This window comes from Solanum stenotomum, chromosome 4 (assembly GCF_019186545.1).
Source record: "Solanum stenotomum isolate F172 chromosome 4, ASM1918654v1, whole genome shotgun sequence".
Classification (NCBI taxonomy): domain Eukaryota; kingdom Viridiplantae; phylum Streptophyta; class Magnoliopsida; order Solanales; family Solanaceae; genus Solanum; species Solanum stenotomum.
In genome coordinates this window covers 43,497,536-43,517,225 of record NC_064285.1, presented here as the reverse complement: position 1 = coordinate 43,517,225, position 19,690 = coordinate 43,497,536, and the positions used below count along the sequence as shown (strand labels likewise).

The 19,690-nt window shown below is 37.1% G+C and overlaps 1 protein-coding gene across 1 annotated transcript; it reads left to right on the top strand.

The window, feature by feature from the left end:
• Positions 1 to 4,398: 4,398 nt before the first annotated feature.
• Positions 4,399 to 9,770, top strand: LOC125863092 (uncharacterized). The gene is made up of 8 exons (XM_049543240.1): positions 4,399 to 4,586; positions 4,793 to 5,193; positions 5,279 to 5,337; positions 6,673 to 6,732; positions 6,803 to 6,872; positions 7,632 to 7,701; positions 9,310 to 9,336; positions 9,548 to 9,770. The coding sequence occupies exons 2-8, from the start codon at positions 4,981 to 4,983 to the stop codon at positions 9,595 to 9,597; spliced, it is 549 nt and encodes a 182-aa protein (XP_049399197.1). The 5' UTR covers positions 4,399 to 4,586; positions 4,793 to 4,980; the 3' UTR covers positions 9,598 to 9,770.
• Positions 9,771 to 19,690: the final 9,920 nt, after the last annotated feature.

Genomic DNA, 19,690 nt, shown 5'->3' with positions numbered 1-19,690 from the left:
GAACCCATAAGAGTTGCCACAACTTCCTCATAATCATAAATCTCTTCATCATCAAAATTAAGCAAAACAACGGCCAATGATTCATCAATATTAGAAATCTCATATTAACTTGGTACAACCTCATCAATGACATCCACACACGACACGACATCCATATCACTAAGGTGTTTCTTAGACTTTCACATATTAATATTAACATCTTCATTGTTCACCTGGAACTTCAATAATCCACTTTCAACATCAACTAAGGCCCTCCCGGTAGCCAAGAAAGGCCTACCTAGAATAATTGGGATCTCCACATCAATCACAATCCAACACAAAAAAATCAGCGAGGAAAATAAATTTATCCACCTTTACCAAGATATCATAAAGCACACCTATCGGTCCTTTGATAGACCGATCCTCCATCAATAGTCACATTGTTGAGCATCTAGACCAATATTTTTAAAGATTGTTAGGGCATCAAATTGATACTTGCACCCAAAACACAAAGTGATTTAGTGAATTGATATACCCCAATACTACAAGGTATGGTGAAAGCTCCCGGATCATCTTTCTTTATAATCACATTACTTGACATTATGACACTATAATTGTGAGAGACTTCAACAGTCTCAAATTCCATTCTTATCTTTTTGGTGACCAAATCTTTCGTGAATTTATCATAACCCGACATTTAAAGCAAAGCATCAACTAAGGGAATGTTTACCAACCAGCTCTTGAACATGCTTAAGAATTTTTTAAACTTAGCATCACACTCTTTCTTCTTCAAACATTGAGGAAAATAAGGGGTAACTTTTATTGGAACTTGAACATTCACACACCTTTACTGGTGGAGTAGCCACAACACCCCCAAATTAGCATCATAATCACTATTGAGATTATCACTATTAGCATTCTTAGCAACAACCTCTGGCTCATCAATACGTGCTTCCACCTGTGACTCATCATCGTCAATCACCTTCTTAGTGCAATCTCCTTCATTCATAGAATTATTATTCAATACTCTACCACTTCGGTTAATAATTGCCAAGACATAAGCATTATTCTTTGGGTTTGCGACTATGTCACTAGGTAAACCACGCTTTGGTCGAGGGTTCCAATGAGTCCAGATTAGACTCATTTGAGCCTCAAGTTGCTTTATAGAGATCGATTGTGAGGTGACAGTTGGTTCAAGGATGAGAAATATGTCTTCATCTCTTTGAGTAACTTTTCCGAACCTTCGATCTTGTTAAGAATCCTTTCAATCATATCTTCTCTTAGGAAACTCTTCGGATCAACTTGTGGTTCCTTGGGTATTGGTCGGTCATGTGGTGGCACATACCGATCCCACCAACCTTCACACTCTCTCTAGTTGGATTTTCAATCGTGCCAATCTTTATCTCTCCAACCGCCTTCACGGTTTTTAGTCCAACATTGATTCTCGCCCGACCTCTGATAGATCGAACAAGAACCTCCCCCTTGATTGTTTAGAAATTGTACCTCTTCGTTATACATAACCTCAAATTTTTCTTCTTCCGAACAAAATCCATAACATGTTCCAACCGCATTCACCTTCTTGAAACTACAACCCATCACATGTTTCGATAAAAGATCTAACTACATCATAATTTTTTCCACGTTTTCATCACGTTCTTGGTCCTTCTCCACTTTCTCTTTAGTCATACAAATAGTAAGGGACAATACTTGATCTTTCCTTGTGTGCCAACAATAATTGATCATTGTCAACTCATCAAGCAAAGTAGAAGCCACTATAAATGGATGTCTCATAATTCCACCACGAATGAGTTGGTCGGCAGCCCCTTTATTCACTGTATAAAGACTTCGATAAAAAATTTGCAAAAGCATTTGTTTGCAACAAATTTTAAAAGTGATAGAAAATAAATGGCAATCACAAATAAAATACGAAGAACCATTATTTTATTTATCAAGATTGTGAGTACAATTTTGTTTTAAAAGTGATAGAAAATAAATGGCAATCACAAATAAAATACGAAGAACCATTATATTATTTATCAAGATTGTGAGTACAATTTTGTTCCTCTCTTGATTTTTCTTTCATAAGATTTATCCATGATTCGAGGGTCGTTAATGGCATATTTCTCGAACCAGTATGATTTGGATTTGACCTCTTTATGAATATTCTATTAATTTGTGAAATACTCGAGATTCCTTTTAAGGGAATATAGTACCATTTATATAGGCATGAACTAGGGTTTAGGATTGAGTACCCTCCAAGAATCCTAATTGGAATTGAACACACTTTTTAGAGTCCCAATTCGAATTGAACACATCTTGTAGAGTCCCACACAATTTCAATGTCTATGTCCTCTACTTCTAGGCTTGTTAGAGTGTAGACTTGAAGAAACTCAAAGTCGAGACTTGAAGAAACTCAAAGATGAGACTCGAAGTACTCATTCTTCCACCTCTGCATTTTTGTGACTTCAGATTTGCATATTTGATTCGTGAAGGAAGAGATAAATAACAGATTTAATCCCACTAGGCGTGCCAATTTGTTTGCAAACATTTTTAAAGTGATGAAAAATAAATTGCAATAACAAGTAAAATATGAAGAAATATAATTTTATTGATCAAGATTGTGAGTACAATTCGGTTCCTCCCTTGATTCTTCTCTCATAAGATTTATCCATGATTTGAGGGTTGTTAGTGGCGTCTTTCTCAAACTGGGATGGTTTGGATTTGATCTCTTTATGATTACTACATGATTTGTGGAATATTCGAGATGCCTTTAAAGGGAATATAGTACCCTTTATATAGACATGAACTAGGGTTTAGACTTGAGTAGCTTCCAAGAATCCTAATTAAAATTGAATACACCTTGTAGAGTCCCAGCTCGAATTGACCACATCTTGTACAGTCCCACAAAATTTCAATGTTTAAAAAGTCTTATTTGTGAATCCATGAGTAGAACATTACAACAGCTTCTTCTGAAACCTCAACCATGTTTCCTGAATTTGCTCATCGTCAACCCGACAAAAGTTTTGAAATCCATCTTGAAGCTTCCATATTTTAGACAGAGGAAAGAATCTCTCAAGAAATGCCTCCGTTAACTCCTTTGATAAAGCAATTGAATCTCTTGGAAACTTTGTTAACCACTTTGTAGCTTCACCCGTCAAGGAAAATGGGAACAGTCGCGACCGGATGGATTCTTATGGTGCATTTTTTGAATGTGTGGCTCAAATACATCCATAAAGTTTTGGAGATGGTCATGCGAGTATTAATTAGCCAACCTTCCAAATAACCCCTTCATTTGGAGCAATTACAACATAGTACTTGTAACATGAAATATCACATTACCCACAATAGGGGATAAGCGGATAGCACCAACGCTACCCAAATCATTCAAATCGCCACCATAACCCATTTGGCCATGGTGGCGCATCCTCACTACCATTGACTCTCATGCCATCACTTGTAAAGATAACAACCAGTCAAACAATGTCAAAAGTATTCAACTACAAAAAACTAGTTCACAAAATCACTTTAATAAAAGACTCCCAATAGCAGCAACACTATTTTGATAATGCTCAAGTGTACGTTTTACGAATCAACATACGAGATCTTCAATCATAAAGAACCCAATCAAATAGGCTGGGGTTGAATTCCATAGGGAGTGGCATACACTAGAGTTCAATTAAGAAGTAAAATTCGTGAGCTAATCTCTTGTAGATTTGTAGAATCAATGTTTAACATAAATTTAAGCCTTAGAGATTTCAAATTAACAAATTAGATTTTAGTGATAGTGATAGAAATAAAGCAAGACGGATGTAACATCTCTACTTGTATAAATAGAGAGCCATTAGGCACATCTAAGGCAAGACTTTCTCAATGGAAAGTAATTGAAAAGTGAGAGAATAATTCTAGAAGTGTGCATAATTGACTATCAATTCCGAATATGGGTAAATGTGATTGCTCAACAACGTTAATTCCTAATGGGTAGGCTAGATCAGCCAACAAATCAATAAGCATTTCTCGACCACAAATTGTCTATCATAGGAGTTTTCTCAAACCTCATATTCATGCTATACAAACCAATCTAATAACTTAACATAAACTTCTTTTTAATCAAATAAAAAAATTCAAATATTATTTTCTATCAAAAGATAATATTACTATGTTGACATGGAGTCTTATTGATATGATGTTTAATTTCATATGCACGTACAAACAATCTTAATCATTTCTGTGTTTCGATCTTGAGACAACATCTTAAAATTCAGATGTGTTAATCTTAATGAAAAGAAATAACGGATATAAGTTCTTTAAAGGGGTGTATGAAATATTATAATAATGTAAAAATATAAATTTATGTTGGGCAAAAAGTAAATTAAATTAAGTTGAAGTTCAGCACAAAATAAGTAGGGCAATGGGGAATATTGGGGACTGAAACCCGAGAGTGAGCTTTAACAACGCATTGGCTCTTTTCTTTTTCCAAATTCCAACCGAACCAGTAGCAGTAGGGCCATTCTTAAAGCCTCAAACTTTTTTCCCTCTCGCCGTTGTTGTACACCGGAGGTTCTGGGCACTCACGTACAACTGAGAGTAGCGATCTCTGCAGTTTGCAGGTATGAAATCTCGGAATTCAAACACTGTTTCATCTTCTGGTTTACCGATTTTTCCCAAGTATTTTACTTGTATTTGTGAGAATCAATAGGACGCCCATTGATGTAGATCTGTGAAGAGTTTTTAACTTAATTAAAGATTAATCTCTGTGTGTGTATGGAAGAAAATGTGTTTACTTTGCTAATCATTTTTCTTTATCATTTTCCAGTTTGGTTGGGCATAAAAGTCAATTTTCAGGCAGAAAAGAACACATTTCTTCTCTCTCCAGGATACTAGAGGTTGACCTCGCACGCACTTTGGAGTTGTCAACTTCACTGGTGATTTATTTATTTGGGTAAGTGGGGTGCAAGGACAGACGTATTGTTCATCAGCTTCATACCTGTCTCAATTTTGAATATGATTGACATGGCATGGCTTAGCGCCATGTTTCTTGGAGCAGGATGCTTTGCTTTGGGTTATATTATTGGGATGCGACATTCTTCTCCCACTTTTCTCTCAAACAGAGCATCTGGTGTTACTGAAACTATAATTGATGGGAAAAAGAGAAAAGGGGCCAACCAACCTCTTGAAGTAGAAAGGCTGGCTGACATCCTTGAAGATTTTAAAATGGTTTCTCTCAATATTTATGCTAGTGCATAATGATAGTACATTTTACAAGATTAAGGATGAATCATTATTGTGTTACTGTGTGCAGGTTTTGGTCGTCAGGAATGACTTGAAGATGGGGAAAGGGAAAATAGCTGCACAATGCAGGTAATTGAGTAATTCTTTCCTTATCCATTTTAATTGCCTTTGCTGGTTTATAGGTATCTTTATAAGTTACTTATATAGCGGTCAATGTAAGTGCATAAACAACAATAACATACCCGTTGTAATCCCACAAGTGAGGTTTGGGGAAGCTGGTGTGTGCGTAGACCTGACCTTGTGAAGGTAAAGAGACTCTTTCCGCAACAACCTCGCTCAATTAAAGCATATCACAGCATGTTTGGGAAAGTGAATACAATACTGAAAAAACCTGAATAAATCGGAAACAAACAATATCAACAACAAATAATATGCTAACTGAAGTAGAGGCAACAAGTAATGATTAAAATTAAAGAATAAGACAACAGGGTAGTAATAATAATAATACTGGTAAGAAACTTACTCAACTGCCTACTAATCTTCTACCCTCTTTCTCTAAATCCTCCTATTTATGGTCATGTCCTTGGCAAGGAGAAGGAGCGTCATACCATGTCTAATCACCTCTTTCTAATATTTCTTTGCCCTGCCTCTACATCTCCTCATACTTATCATAGCCATGCTTTCACACCTTCTCACTGGAGCATCCAGTACATGTACGAACCATCTCAACTTTTCTTTCCTCATCTTGTCCACCACAAAGGCCACTCCTAACTTGTCTTAGTTATCGTCGTTCATAATTCTATCTCTCTTCGTATGCCCACACATCCATGTCAACATTTCATCCTTTGGAAGTGCAAGTGTTTGACCGGCCTATGTTCCAGCCCATACAATATAACTGATCTAATAACCACTTTATTAAACATAACTTTAAAGTTTGGTGGAACCTTCTTATCACACAAGACGCAAGATTCGAGGCTCCATTTAATCCACCCTGCTCTAATACGATGTGTAGCATCATCGTCAATCTCTCCATTTCCTTGGATTCAAGAGTCAAAAAGATAATTTGATCTTTGAATCAAAGACAATTATAGCCTATTTGACCAAGCTTCTAAAATCAGTTTATTTTGAAAATTGCTTTTCAAAAAAGTACTTTTGTTGAGAGGAGCTTGTGTTTGACTTGTGAATTTAAAAAACACTTTTGAGCTACAATTAGTGTCCAATCAAACTTTCTAGAAGTGCTTCTAAGTGTAATTTTCTCAAAAACACTTTTCTAAAAAGTACTTTTGGGGAAAACTCTTCCTGAAATGTCAGCACCCTTAGTTTTGTTGTATTTTTTAAAGTTTCTATAGTTTTTTTTTTTTAATTTTTCTACGTACCGTGTACAAATTGGTGTTCCTACATTTGTTGGCTATATTCAACTAATGTTTTCTAACTTTTGGTTGAACTGTTTTGTTGGTTGGTTAGTCATGCAACTCTGGGTCTCTACAAGAAGCTTCATAATAGGGCACCAAAGGCTTTAAATAGGTAATTTTAAGACACATTTCAAGTTTTGTTGATATAGTAAGTGTTAGTCATGCTGATATTTGTCTAGCAGATGGGAGATGTGTGGACAGGTGAAGGTGGTGGTGAAGATTGAAAGTGAAGATGATATGTTGGTTTTGCAAGTATGTATCGTTTACATATCGTCTCAGTTTTGTAGGACATATCATGTCCCAATAAGTGTTATGTTTTTTCTTGAAATATATGTGGTTTACTCCGCAGGGTTGCTTGGTTGTAGTATATTTATGATTATTATTTTCCAATCTTGTAGTCATTGTAGCTTTGTTTTTTGTCATGGGCTTTTGCCTTGTTTGTTGATTTTGGTGGTCTAGGTTTTTTCTTCACTTTTGATGGGTATCTGTGATTGCACTTTTGTAGAAACAGTATTTTGGTTTCCAAAAACCAGGAGAAATACAAAAACGAAATTGCCATCCCTAATGCTTAGAATGTTCTCCTTCACTTTGATCTGCTCATGTGGTACTGCTTCAAAAGATCTCATGCTTGGCTTGGTGCTTGAGACAAAGTTCCCATCCCTGACGCTGAGACTTCCCTCCTCTACTTTGATATGATATGCTTATGTGCTACTGCTGTAAAATATCTCATGCTTGGATAGGTGCCAGAAAGTTTTGTTTTCTGGGAGATAAAGAGGACATGGAAATCCTATCGTTGGGGACATGGAATGCTCATTTCATTATTTCAAAGAGTGGATTTTTTACCTCTTTTTTCTTTAATGTAATCCTCAATAATTGATTCCAGTCTGTACCCCTACAAGTGGTCTTCTATTTCTATTCTTTGGTTTAGTCCTAATTGTTTTAATTTGCCGTGTATAACTATGCATGCTATTCTGGTTGGTCATTCTATGAATATTTCTCATTTGATCACAGGAAAGAGCAAAATCAATTAATATACCAACACACATTACAATTGATGCTGGGAGAACCCAAATTGCACCAAGTAAGTGAGATATTTTCATGATTTTTTTTTAGTTGGAATTGATAGTAGCTTTCAATCATGCCGACATTATCATTCATGGAATCCATAGTAGCTTTTCAGTCATGCCCGCACGATCATATTTGGAATGTGATCAATAATGATGACCTATTGCATGAGGCTTTATCATCGCATGTTTCAGAACACCACCTTTAATTCCCTCAATTCCTAGTGCGACACTGGTATTCTCAAAGTATAAGATCAGATGACTCTGTAGAAACTTAAACATTAAGCGGATCTATTTTTTATGCCTGCTTCTATGTATGATTCAGAAAGATTATGTTTGACTTTTATTGGAGAGTTTCTTCAGCTCCATTTCCACGTTGCCTGTCTTCTTTCTTGTTGGTCTTTTTTCCTTTCTATTCCACAAGAAAGTTGTTTACCACCAAAATAGTGCTAAGGATTATTATTGTTTCCCGATACCAATGACTACAAAATCCGTAAGTTGAATGTCACTATTGCTGCTGCCAGTAAACTATTGCCTCCTTTCTTGACATGTTGACACGTGTCTTTGCTTTACTATCAGTCTTGTTTTCCATCTCTTTACACACATGAGGACTGGTGGTTAAATAAAAGATGTTGTCTTGATTTCATTTCATATGTGGTCTATCCTAAAGGAGCTTGTTACTTGCTATCCAGAATAACTTAAACCTGAAAGGTTGAAAATAGATGGTTTGTTTCAGTTGGTGGTAGAGGGGCAAGCTCATTGTTGATGGAGTTTTGACCCACGCAAAGTTGGCCCTTGGGAATTTCTTGGTTTCAGAAGAAATTTGAAATGAAGATGGTTGTTACAGTTTCCAATTGCGTGTTATATGGTATCTCTAGCCCTCTACCAAACATTGTAGCTTCCTAGATGTGTTTAAGGCAGCGTGACTTCATCTTCTCATGGTGAATATAAGCTTGTGTTTGTTGGTAAAGTCAGTGTATTCTTGCCTAAATTAATTGGCAAGGCACAGATTTTTGTACTAGATATCTTTCCTTTTCAAGCAACGTCTTACTTATACAAAAGTACTAACATTAGGTCGTAAATAGACTGACATGTTACATGCGTAGACCTTAGGACTATTGGGAGCAGTCATAATAACTTGAATACAACTCTGGAATGCATATATGTTTGTTCTTTGTTAAATGCCTGTTAGAGCGTTAAGGGCATTTGTGATCATTTACTGCCTAGATAATAAGATTTTACTTGCCAATGAAATGATGCTGAAGACCTTAGGACCGACCACTAGACCGCAGGAATACAGGTATATTGACAAAGAGAAGAATATCACGCAGACACTAATTCCTTACTCTTCTGTTTTCCAATTGAATGATGCTGAAGTTTGTCCAAAATCAGGCACCTTCTGTTCAAAGCTCCTTGCTGTATGTACTGTCTTAAAAAATTAACATTTCTATCTACTCTAATATAATCAATCAGGCTTGGGAAAGATTAATGTAATTTTGAACGACTGCATAGTATGAAATTTTTAATAGTTTGAATTTTGTTTCACCATTACACTACCTCGTCTACTATGGATTTTACTGCAGCAAAGTTGCTTACTGACTCTTTCCTGTGTTTATTATTTGCAGACTCGAGGACAGTGATGGCTATACTTGGTAGGTTTCCCAATCCCTAATAATAACCCACTTGGGGTACTAAACTATTTGGAGTTCCAATATATGGCTCATCCCCGTAATCAATAGTAGTCACTAGTATATTGGGCAGAAAGCCATGTTTACTTTACCAGCCACGCCCACGCCCACGCCCACGACAATCAATTATTGTTAGATTTTATCATCTGATTGTGTTGTGTCCATGTATGTGCAGGACCGGCTGACATGGTTGACAATGTAACTGGGGGATTGAAACTTTTGTAGTCACTTAATTCTAACGTTTTAAGGGCCTGCCTCTGCAGTATGGAACAAGAATGAGAAAACACCATTAGAGGGAAGTTGGGAATTCAGCTATCACCCATGATAATGAAAACATTTGTTTTAATCTCTATAACATTTCTATCATGCAATGCAGTTTTAATGCTCTACTTTTTTCCATCTAAACTGCCTAGCCACATAAATTTACTCTGTTTAACACTTTAATTTACAATATATAAATCTACTATGTTTTATTTACAAAAAAAAAAAACCACCAACAATTTAGTTTTGACACGATTTTTTTAGGGATTGGTAACTTGATATTTTACTTTTTGGATTCGCAGACGTGGTAGGGTACTTTTTTTAGGTAAAAAAAATATCAATATTCAATGTTATAGATCCATTTTCTTTAGAGTTAACTATCCACTGTTCTTTTGTAAGAATGTTGGTTTCTTCTCCTCTTTAATAACACTATGATTTCAAATTTGTGATTTTAAAGTTTGCTTATTTGATTTTATAAACTTGTATAATGAGCCCGAGATTTAAGGAGTGTTATAGTCATTCTAATAGCCCCGTTGTTTTATCAAGCTGAATGTATACTCCCTCCATCTCCGATAAGTAATAAAAGTTGCTAAAAACCCTCCTAATGTTTACACCCAAATAGACAAAAAGGAAGGGAAAGGCGAAAGAGGTAGTAGTGAATTATTGTGTTGGTAACTTTTGTTCTTACTTGTCTATTAATAAATTAATTAAATGGTCTATTCAGTTGTGAATATGTTGATAGTATGATGTTGAATGTTACACCATAACAATAATTTACAGCAACATTATATCTTATATGTACCACAATGTATACTCTACTCTTTTTTATTTCAATATACTTGCTGTATTACAAATATCTATTTACCAATACCACAAACTATTTACATGCACACCATAATATATATTTGGTACTAACGATTTGTTACACCAAATTGATAGTTTAAATCAACATTATATCCTATATACACAACAATGTACACCATTATTTATTTCAATATACATATAGAAAAAAAAAATACTCCCTAACTTGAATGTTAAATTACTATAATACTCCAACTTAAAAAACCCAATGTATCATTCTATATTTTATATTATATTTATTTGTTCTGTATTATATTAAAAGCTACACCATTTCACATTGATGGTTAGTAACTTTTTCAAAAGGTTGTGACTTTCTCGATGAGTTATGACATTTCCGAAAAGTACTTTTCTGAAGGATTGTGACTTATATGATAAGACACGATAATCACCTTTTCATACAATCCTTTGTTGTCTATAAATAGAGAGGGTTTCTCAAACTTTTAAACTACAAGTTTTGCAAGCTTTCTGCTCTTCTGCTTAAAACAAGGAAGATTGTGAGAGTTGTTGAATTATGCAATTACAATATTTTTTTCTGGGTAAACTAGATAGATCAACAATAATTGATGCAACAAGGAGAATATAATACTCAACTTCAAACGAGAAGACTATCTAGATAATTAATGTATACTCATTTTCATAGCCATAAATATACTTTTGCAGCAACTTCTGTTTGACATGAAGTTCAATAATATTATGTTGCAAAAACTACAACTTGGTGTTCAAGCTGTGCAAAGTCTCAAACTGTTAAAGAAAAATGATTTGATCAAAAACTTATTTGAAGAGTTTAAACTAGATTTAATAGGTATTCCTCCATTTTCAATTAATTTACTGTACTTTTAGTTTTATTCAGTTTAATACAAAATGTTCTTTTTTCTTGGAGGGTGGATGTGTAACAACCCGTATTATGCATATGCTTGTTCTATTCTTGTGATACTTGACATAGCCTTATAGTATAGGTGAGGGACCATGTTTCTTATATGATTAGCGTTGGTTTAAACTAGATCGGAAGGTGATGTGATGCCTTGCACGTTTCAGCATGTGTACTGCAAGTTAACTCTAACGGGAGTATTTAAACTCGAGACAGAAAGGTGGTAATTGAGCTTAAAGTTGAAAGTTAAGTGCTAAGTTAAAGCAAAAGGGATTAATATTTATAAAATGAAATAAAATAATCGAGCTGCTTGCTTGACTTAATTAAGCTAGTAGGTGACAAGTAGGTGCATCACTTACTTTGACTTATTGACCAGCCCAAAGGACCAAGTAGATGCATCACTTACTAAGACTCTTTTTTGACCATGTAATTGGGCCAAGTGCACTACCACCTACTTGCATTAATCTGGCCCAAGTTGAGTAGAAGAATAACGGGAAAATGGACAGCAACGCCCAATAGTCTTAAGTCCAAAAAGGCCCAAGTGAAAAGTCCAAGTAGGTGGATCACCTACTTGCATTAATTATGGCCCAAATTGACAAGAATAGAGGGATAATTGGAAGTAAGGCCCAACAAGTGTTGAAGTCCCCAAAGGCCCAAGTTAAAAGGCAAAGTAGGTGGGTCACCTACTTGACAATATATGGCCCAAAATTGGCCAAGAAAGTCGGCCATTACACCTCCCTTTTAAAGGGATAAAAATCAGATCTTTTGCTCCATTTTTAACTTGCAAAATTTTAGATTTCTTAAGTTTCTCTCTTGGCTTAAATCAACAGTCCTAAAACACCTTGGGGTTCTTGAGTATTGTCCCCCTTTTCAAGTAAAAGTTTGAAGGAGAGTTTCAGATCTTGAAGTACAGGTTTAAAGGATAAATTTCAGAAACTAAGGTAAGATTACTGCCTATTCTTGCCTCTCTTTAAATACAGGTTTGGGGTGGAGAATTTTGTATATATCTATCAAGAACTAATGGATGGTGATAAATCCTTGAATCAATATTCTCCTATGAAGTTGTATTGATGTATAGAAAAAGGGTGTGGTGGTTCACCATTTGTGTAAGGTTTGTATGGGACTACTTTCCATCAAGTGTTTAGCTACTGTTTTTTTGAGGGCCTTAATGTGGTTAGCTGCTAACATCAACTTAATCATGACTCATATTGTAGATTAGCACCCAAGATGGGAGGCTGACTCGTGACAGTTATATTGGTCAGAAAATAAGGTATGTAGGGCTATTCGATTCCATATTCCTTGGCATGAAATTTGATAATTGCGATTAATATCAATAAGTGAATTTCCTAAGTTCTATTCCTAGTAAAGGAAACATAGTGGCAGCGTACGATCTCCAAATAGCTAACAATATTCCCCCCTCTCCTTAGTGTATAAAATTGCTTCATTATATGTTTACTACTCTATACTTGTGTAATTATCCTCTTATGTGTTGGTATAGAAATGGTATTTGTAAAAGCAAGTTTGGAGAATCCTGCTCTTAGTCAGTTGAAGTCAATTGTGTCATTTAAGCTCACAAGTAATGCATTGATGTTACATAGTTCCTTATGTCATTGTTACTGCCTTGAAGTCATGTCTTCTACTACTGGTCCGGAGTTCCAAATATCAAAAGTGATTATGACCACCAAAACAACAATCTCAAAGATTAAAGAATCAAAGTGAAACAATTTGTATAATTAAGGGTGGTAGCTCAGGGGCGAAAGCCTAGCATGGGCCGATCCCAATTGGTATGGAAGGGTGGCAACTCAGGGGCGAAAGCCTAGCATGAGCCAATCCCAATTTGTGTAATTATGAGGACCGCATCCCAGGGGTTAAAATGCCTAGCATGGGTCTTCCTCTTCTACCACTGATCAGCTGGTCATTCGTATCACATGCCTTATAAAGATCATAACACACAGAAAGGTAAAGACAAGAATGTAATATACACGATCCCACAAGAGTTGACAAATGTGGTCTTCTGTTNGTCATTCGTATCACATGCCTTATAAAGATCATAACACACAGAAAGGTAAAGACAAGAATGTAATATACACGATCCCACAAGAGTTGACAAAGGTGGTCTTCTGTTCTGATTTATGCACACATATATTGATACTTGGTTTCATTAGAACTCTTATTTTATATATGTTATTGCCTTACATATTCAGTACATTTTTTCGTACTAACGTTCCTCGCTGGGGACGCTGCATTCCATGCTGCAGGTACTCCAGCTGGTAGACCTCTTCAATAGGAGCATACGACACCCAACTACTTTTGGTGAGCTCCAGATTGATTCGGAGCTTTACTGAGTCCTTGGTAGATTCATTTTGGTATTGTATCATAGTTATGGGTAAGGCGGGGTCTGTCTTGACCTACTCTAAGGTTTTCTATCTTTAGAGGCTTTGTAGACTTATGTATATGGTTCAGTTGTGTCTTAACAGGTTGTGGCCTCAACGACCAAGTCTTGTATATAAGTTGTGGACCTACTTATGTTGGTTCGTAGTGCTGCATCCTATGTGAACTTGTCACAAGATTGTCATAGTTATATGCATTGTAAGTACAAGTTACGTGTTGGTTCTCTCGGGCCTTTAGGGCATCGGGTGCCTGTCCTTCTTAATGGGATTTGAGGTTTGACAAAAGTGGTATCAGAGTAGGTCATCCTAGGGAGTCTACAAAGCCGTGTCTGTGTAGAGTCTTGCTTATGGATGTGTTGTACACCACATTTATAAACAGGAGGCTATGGGACATGTAGGAGTTGTCTCATTTCTTTCATTTCTTAGATCGTGAGATAGAACCAGTGTTGTAGGCAAATCATATCTAATTTCTAAATTGTTTTATCATAGCAAGGATGCCGGTTACGAGAAGGATTAAAAGTACTGGTAAGCGAGTAGATGTGGCTACCCAAGAAGGGACTAGCCAACCACCACCTAGTCAAACTGTTCAAGGTGAGGCACAAAATGAGTTACTATCATAGACTTCCCCGGCACCTCCATCTCCAGAAGATATAAGGAGGGAAGTTGAACCTCAAGAACCCCCTATTAATGCTATCGAGAAAGGTTTGAGGAATGCAGTCCAATTATTGACTCATATAGTTGCTGGCCACGGCCAAAGGCAAGAAGGTCCAGTTGCAGGTACTAGTGGTGTAGATAGAGCAATTGGCACGCGAATACGTGACTTCCTTAATTTGGACCCTCCATCATTCACCAGGTCAGATCCGAATGAAGATCCACAAGACTTTATAGATCAAATCAAATGCACTTTGGATGTTATACATGTAAGTGATAAAGACGCACTTGAGCTAGCACATAAAGATTAAAGGGTGTGGCTATATTGTGGTATGAAGCTTGAAAGCAATCTAGGGGAACATATGAACCTTTAGCTACCTAGAAAGAGTTCAAAAAATCATTCCTTTACCATTATCTGCCATTGGAGATCTGACAGGCCCGTGTGGATCAGTTCTTAAATCTCCACCAAGGAAGTATGAGTGTGAGAGAGTACAGTCTCAAATTTAATTCCTTGGTCAGGTATGCTCCTAATGTAGTAGCTACTATGGGGGATAGAGTTCATCGATATGTGGATAGCTTAGATTCATATCTGGTTAGAGACTGTACCATTGCTTCGTTTAATAAAGATATGGATATAGCAAGGATGCAAGCTTTTGCGTATAAGTTGAAGGATCAAAGGCAAAAAAGAAGGACACAAGAGTCAGAAACAGGGCATTCTAAGAGGGCCAGATCCATGGGGCAGTTTACACCAACCCAAAGTGAGTTTAGGCCTCAGTTCTTTAACAGACCGCCTAGGCCATCATCTTTCTACTCTATAACTAGTGCTCCACCATGGTTTCAAGGGTTTAGGGGCAATCCGTTTGGGCAAAGAAGTGAAAACCAAGGTTCACAAATAGCAGGTCATTAAGAGCTGGGAAGTATGAGCTAATCAAGGCCTCCTCGACAGCCTGGTAAACAATGTGGAAGGAATCATCTAGGTGCATGTAGGTTTGGGACATATGTTTGTTTTTGGTGTGGTATACCGGGTTCTAAGATGAGAAATTGCCCTCATAGGGGTGTGGGTGGTGTGGCAACCTACTAGATCAGTTGTTGCATCATCATCATCAACACCTTCTTTGGGTAGGGGACAAATGCCTACTAGTTGTGGTAGAGGAGCTAGGGGAGCAGCTAGTTCTAGTGTTGTTCAAAATCGCACATATGCTCTAGGGGGTCGACAAAATTTAGAAGCCTCGCCGGATGTGGTTACAGGTACATTGTCCATCTTTTCACATATTGTATATGCATTAATTGATCTGGGGTCTACACTATCATATGTTACTCCATTGATTGCTGAAAAGTTCAAAAGTACCCCAGAATTATTAGTGAAGCCATTTGAAGTGTCTACACCGATTGGTGAGTCTATTATAGCTAGAGGGGTTTATCATAATTGCGTTGTAACTATTTGTGATCGTGATACATTGGCTGACCTTGTTGAGCTAGAAATGGTAGATTTTGATGTTATAATGGGTATGGATTGGTTACCTTCTTGTTATGCTACGGTAGATTGCCGAACTAAGATTGTCATTTCCATTTTCCAAAAAAGGCAGTCCTTGAATGGTAAGGTAATATTGGGGCACCAAGAGGTAAATTTATTTCTTATCTTAAGGCAAAGAAGATGATGTCCAAAGGATACATATGTCATCTAGTGAGAGTGAAAAATATAGATGCGGAGCCACCAACTCTTCAATCCATTTCGGTAGTGAATGAGTTTCCTGATGTATTTCCTAAAGATCTTCCAGGTTTGCCTCCAGAACGAGAAGTAAAGTTTGGTATTGATGTGATTCCAGATACTTAACCTATCTCCATTCCTCCGTATAGAATGGCCCCGGCAGAATTACGGGAGTTGAAGGAGCAATTAAAAGACTTATTAGAAAAAGGATTCATAAGGCCTAGTATGTACCCATAGGGAGCACCAGTTTTATTTGTACGCAAGAAAGATGGTTCGTTAAGAATGTGTATCGACTACCAGCAGTTGAACAAGGTAACCATTAAGAACAAATATCCCCTCCCTAGAATTGATGATTTGTTTGATCAGTTACAAGGTGCTAGGTATTTTTCAAAAATCGATCTGAGGTCGAGTTATCACCAAGTGAGGGTCAAAGCCAAAGATATACCCAAGACAGCTTTTACACGATATGGTCATTTTGAGTTTTTAGTCATGTCATTTGGGCTAACAAATGCACCAACAACTTTTATGGATTTGATTAATAGGGAGTTTAAGCCATTTTTAGATGTGTTCGTGATAGTACTCATAGATGACATTTTGGTGTATTCAAGGTCGGAAGAGGACCAGGCTAATCACCTACGGCAGGTTTACAAATTCTTCGTGATCGTAAGTTGTATGCAAAGTTATCTAAATGTGAGTTCTGGTTAAAATCTGTGGCATTCTTAGGTCATATTGTATCCGATGAAGGAATAAGGGTTGATAACCAGAAGATAGAAGCCGTGAAAAACTGGCCAAGACCTACAACGCCTACGAAGATCCGTAGTTTTCTTGGATTGGCAGGTTATTACAGAAGGTTCGTTGAGGGATTCTCTTCCATTGTTGCACCCTTAACAAAGCTAACACACAAAGAAACCAAGTTTAAGTGGAGTGAATGAATGTGAAAGAAGCTTCCAAGAGTTGAAGAATAAATTAACTTCTACTCCTGTATTGGTACTTCCAGAAGGCACATAAGGCTATGTAGTGTATTGCGATGCATCGGGAGTGGTCTTAGGTTGTGTATTGATGCAGCATGGTAAAGTAATAGTTTATGGCTCAAGTCAGCTGCGGCCACTGGGAAAAATTATCCAACCCATGATCTAGAGCTAGCAGAAGTTGTGTTTGCTTTGAAGATATTGCGCCACTACTTGTATGGAGTTCATGTTGACATATACACTGATCACAAGAGTTTGCAATATATCTTTGAGCAAAAGGATCTAAATCTGAAGCAGCGAAGATGGCTGGAGCTATTAAAAGATTATGACATTGATATCTTGTATCATCCCGGTAAAGCCAATATAGTAGCTGATGCTTTAAGCCATAAAATAATGGCAAGAACTTATGTGCAGTCTATGGAAAGACAAGGAATAACTAAGGATCTATGCCAACTAGCTAGCTTAGGGGTTCGCCTTCTTGAATCTCCAGATGAAGGGGTTATTGTGCAAAATGCGACAGAATCCTCACTAGTAGTGGAAGTGAAAGAGAAGCAGTACACTGATCCTATTCTATTACAGCTTAAGGAGAATGTACAACAAGGTATGACAAAGGCATTTGAGCTTACGCAAGAGGGAGTACTTCGATGTCAAGACAGATTGTGTGTACCTAATGTAGATGAATTAAGAAAGAGGATTATGATGGAAGCACATCATTCAAGATATTCTGTCCATCCGGGGTCAACCAAAATGTATCATGACTTGAAAGAAATGTATTGGTGGGGTTACATGAAAAAGAACATTGCAGAACTCGTGGCTCAATGTCCAAATTGTCAACAAGTAAAAGTAGTGCACCAAAAGCCCGGAGGTTATATGCAGTGTATAGAACTTCCAATTCGGAAGTGGGACATGATCAACATGGATTTTGTCACTGGTTTGCCTCGCTCATTTCGGAAGTTTGACTCCATATGTGTAATAGTTGACAGAATTACCAAATCAGTACACTTCTTGTGGTGAAGACTACTTATATAGTTGAAGTGTATGCAAGGTTGTATATTAAAGAGATAGTTTGGCTACATGGATAACAGTAGAAACATCATCTTTCACGCCTTTCAACATTTTTTCTGACCCTTCAACTTTGTTGAGGATACGTGAGAGCATATCCTCAAACTTACCACCTTTCGAATCCTTGGGCTTTCTTCGCTCAAGAGGGGGAAAGTATCTGTCCTTTCTTTTGCATTGGACTTCAATCTCCACTATCTTTTTGGCCAACTCATTCATCTGAGTCATCAGTGTAGCCAACATGAAGTCCTTCTCTACTTCTTGGTTTGCTTCAGCCATGTGATCAAGCAGATGGGCTGCTATCGCATAGGGCTGATGTGTAATACCACCCGAAATGAGTCGGTCAACCGATGTTTAGTTTCTGGGACCAAGGCTTTTGTAGAAGCTGTCCAGAAGGACTATATAGGGAATTTCTTGAGTGGGGCATCAGATCAGAATCGATTTAAACCTTGCCCATGCCTCATGAATCCGTTCATCTTCCAATTGTTTGAAAGTTCAAATACGATCCTTGAATATCATTATGTGTAATTGAGGAAACTCTATTTGCCACGATTACTGCTTGACATACTCACCTCCTCTGTTTCAAAGCTCAAACAAGAAAAATACAAAACTAAAAATTTGATAAGTAAACTACAACTAATAAGAACAAAAATTCTACTAATCTAAGAAATCCCAAACAACACTCCCCGACAGCAACGCCATTTTGATGTTTGCGTAATCAAGACACAACTTCCAATGCAAGTGTCTACAATCGTACAATAGTTTCGTAACCCAACCAAGGGTTGGGATCGTTCCCAAGGGAGTGGTTTTGAGAATTAATAGAAAAATAAAATTTAGTTCTCATTAGTCGTAGCTAAGGACATTATCGATTAAAAACATTGTAAATTAAAGTGGGACACAAGAGTGTCAATTAACAATGGGGGGGAGGGAGGGGGTTTGACACAAGTAAGTAAAAAAAGCAAAATAAACAAGGATTTCTAAGTAATGAGAGTGGACTCTTGGGATGTAATGGGAATATGGGTTAAGCTAGATTATTGGGTACATGAAGAATCCAAGAGACCCAAATCCAAATCTTGAAGATGAAACCCTTTGGATCTTCAAGTCTTCAAAACCCTCTCAAACTTAGAGCAAAAATATCAAAAAGTACTATTCTATATGAAAATTATAATAATTGTTCGACTCTTAAAACTACACTTCTAACTAGTATTTATAGTTTTTAAAGATTGTGCTACAGCGGATCATTTGGCGTCGTTAGTTTGAAAAGCCGATCAACTCGGCGATTCGACCTTTGGTGTAGTTCATCGCCGTCTTGCACCAGCCTTCATCATCGTCATGCTCTGGGTCATTGGGCGACATAGTACTGCTTTGCGGAACTTTTCGGGGATGCACCGACTGCTCCCTTTTTCCGCCGACTTGATCCTTTCCTTCAGGGATCAGCACACTGGAACAAAAGGCAAAGTAAGACCCTTTGGCAACTTGTCAAGTGGACTGGACGATCCTCATGCCTTCATTTCTTCTTTCTTTTCAGCCTTTTTGTTCCTTTTTATGACGT

Coding starts and splice junctions, on each gene's coding strand:
- LOC125863092 (XM_049543240.1), top strand. CDS start 4,981: ATGATTGACATGGCATGGCTTAGCGCCATGTTTCTTGGAGCAGGATGC. Junction 6,733..6,802: donor GCACCAAAGGCTTTAAATAG/GTAATTTTAAGA, acceptor TTTGTCTAGCAG/ATGGGAGATGTGTGGACAGG. Junction 7,702..9,309: donor GAGAACCCAAATTGCACCAA/GTAAGTGAGATA, acceptor TATTATTTGCAG/ACTCGAGGACAGTGATGGCT.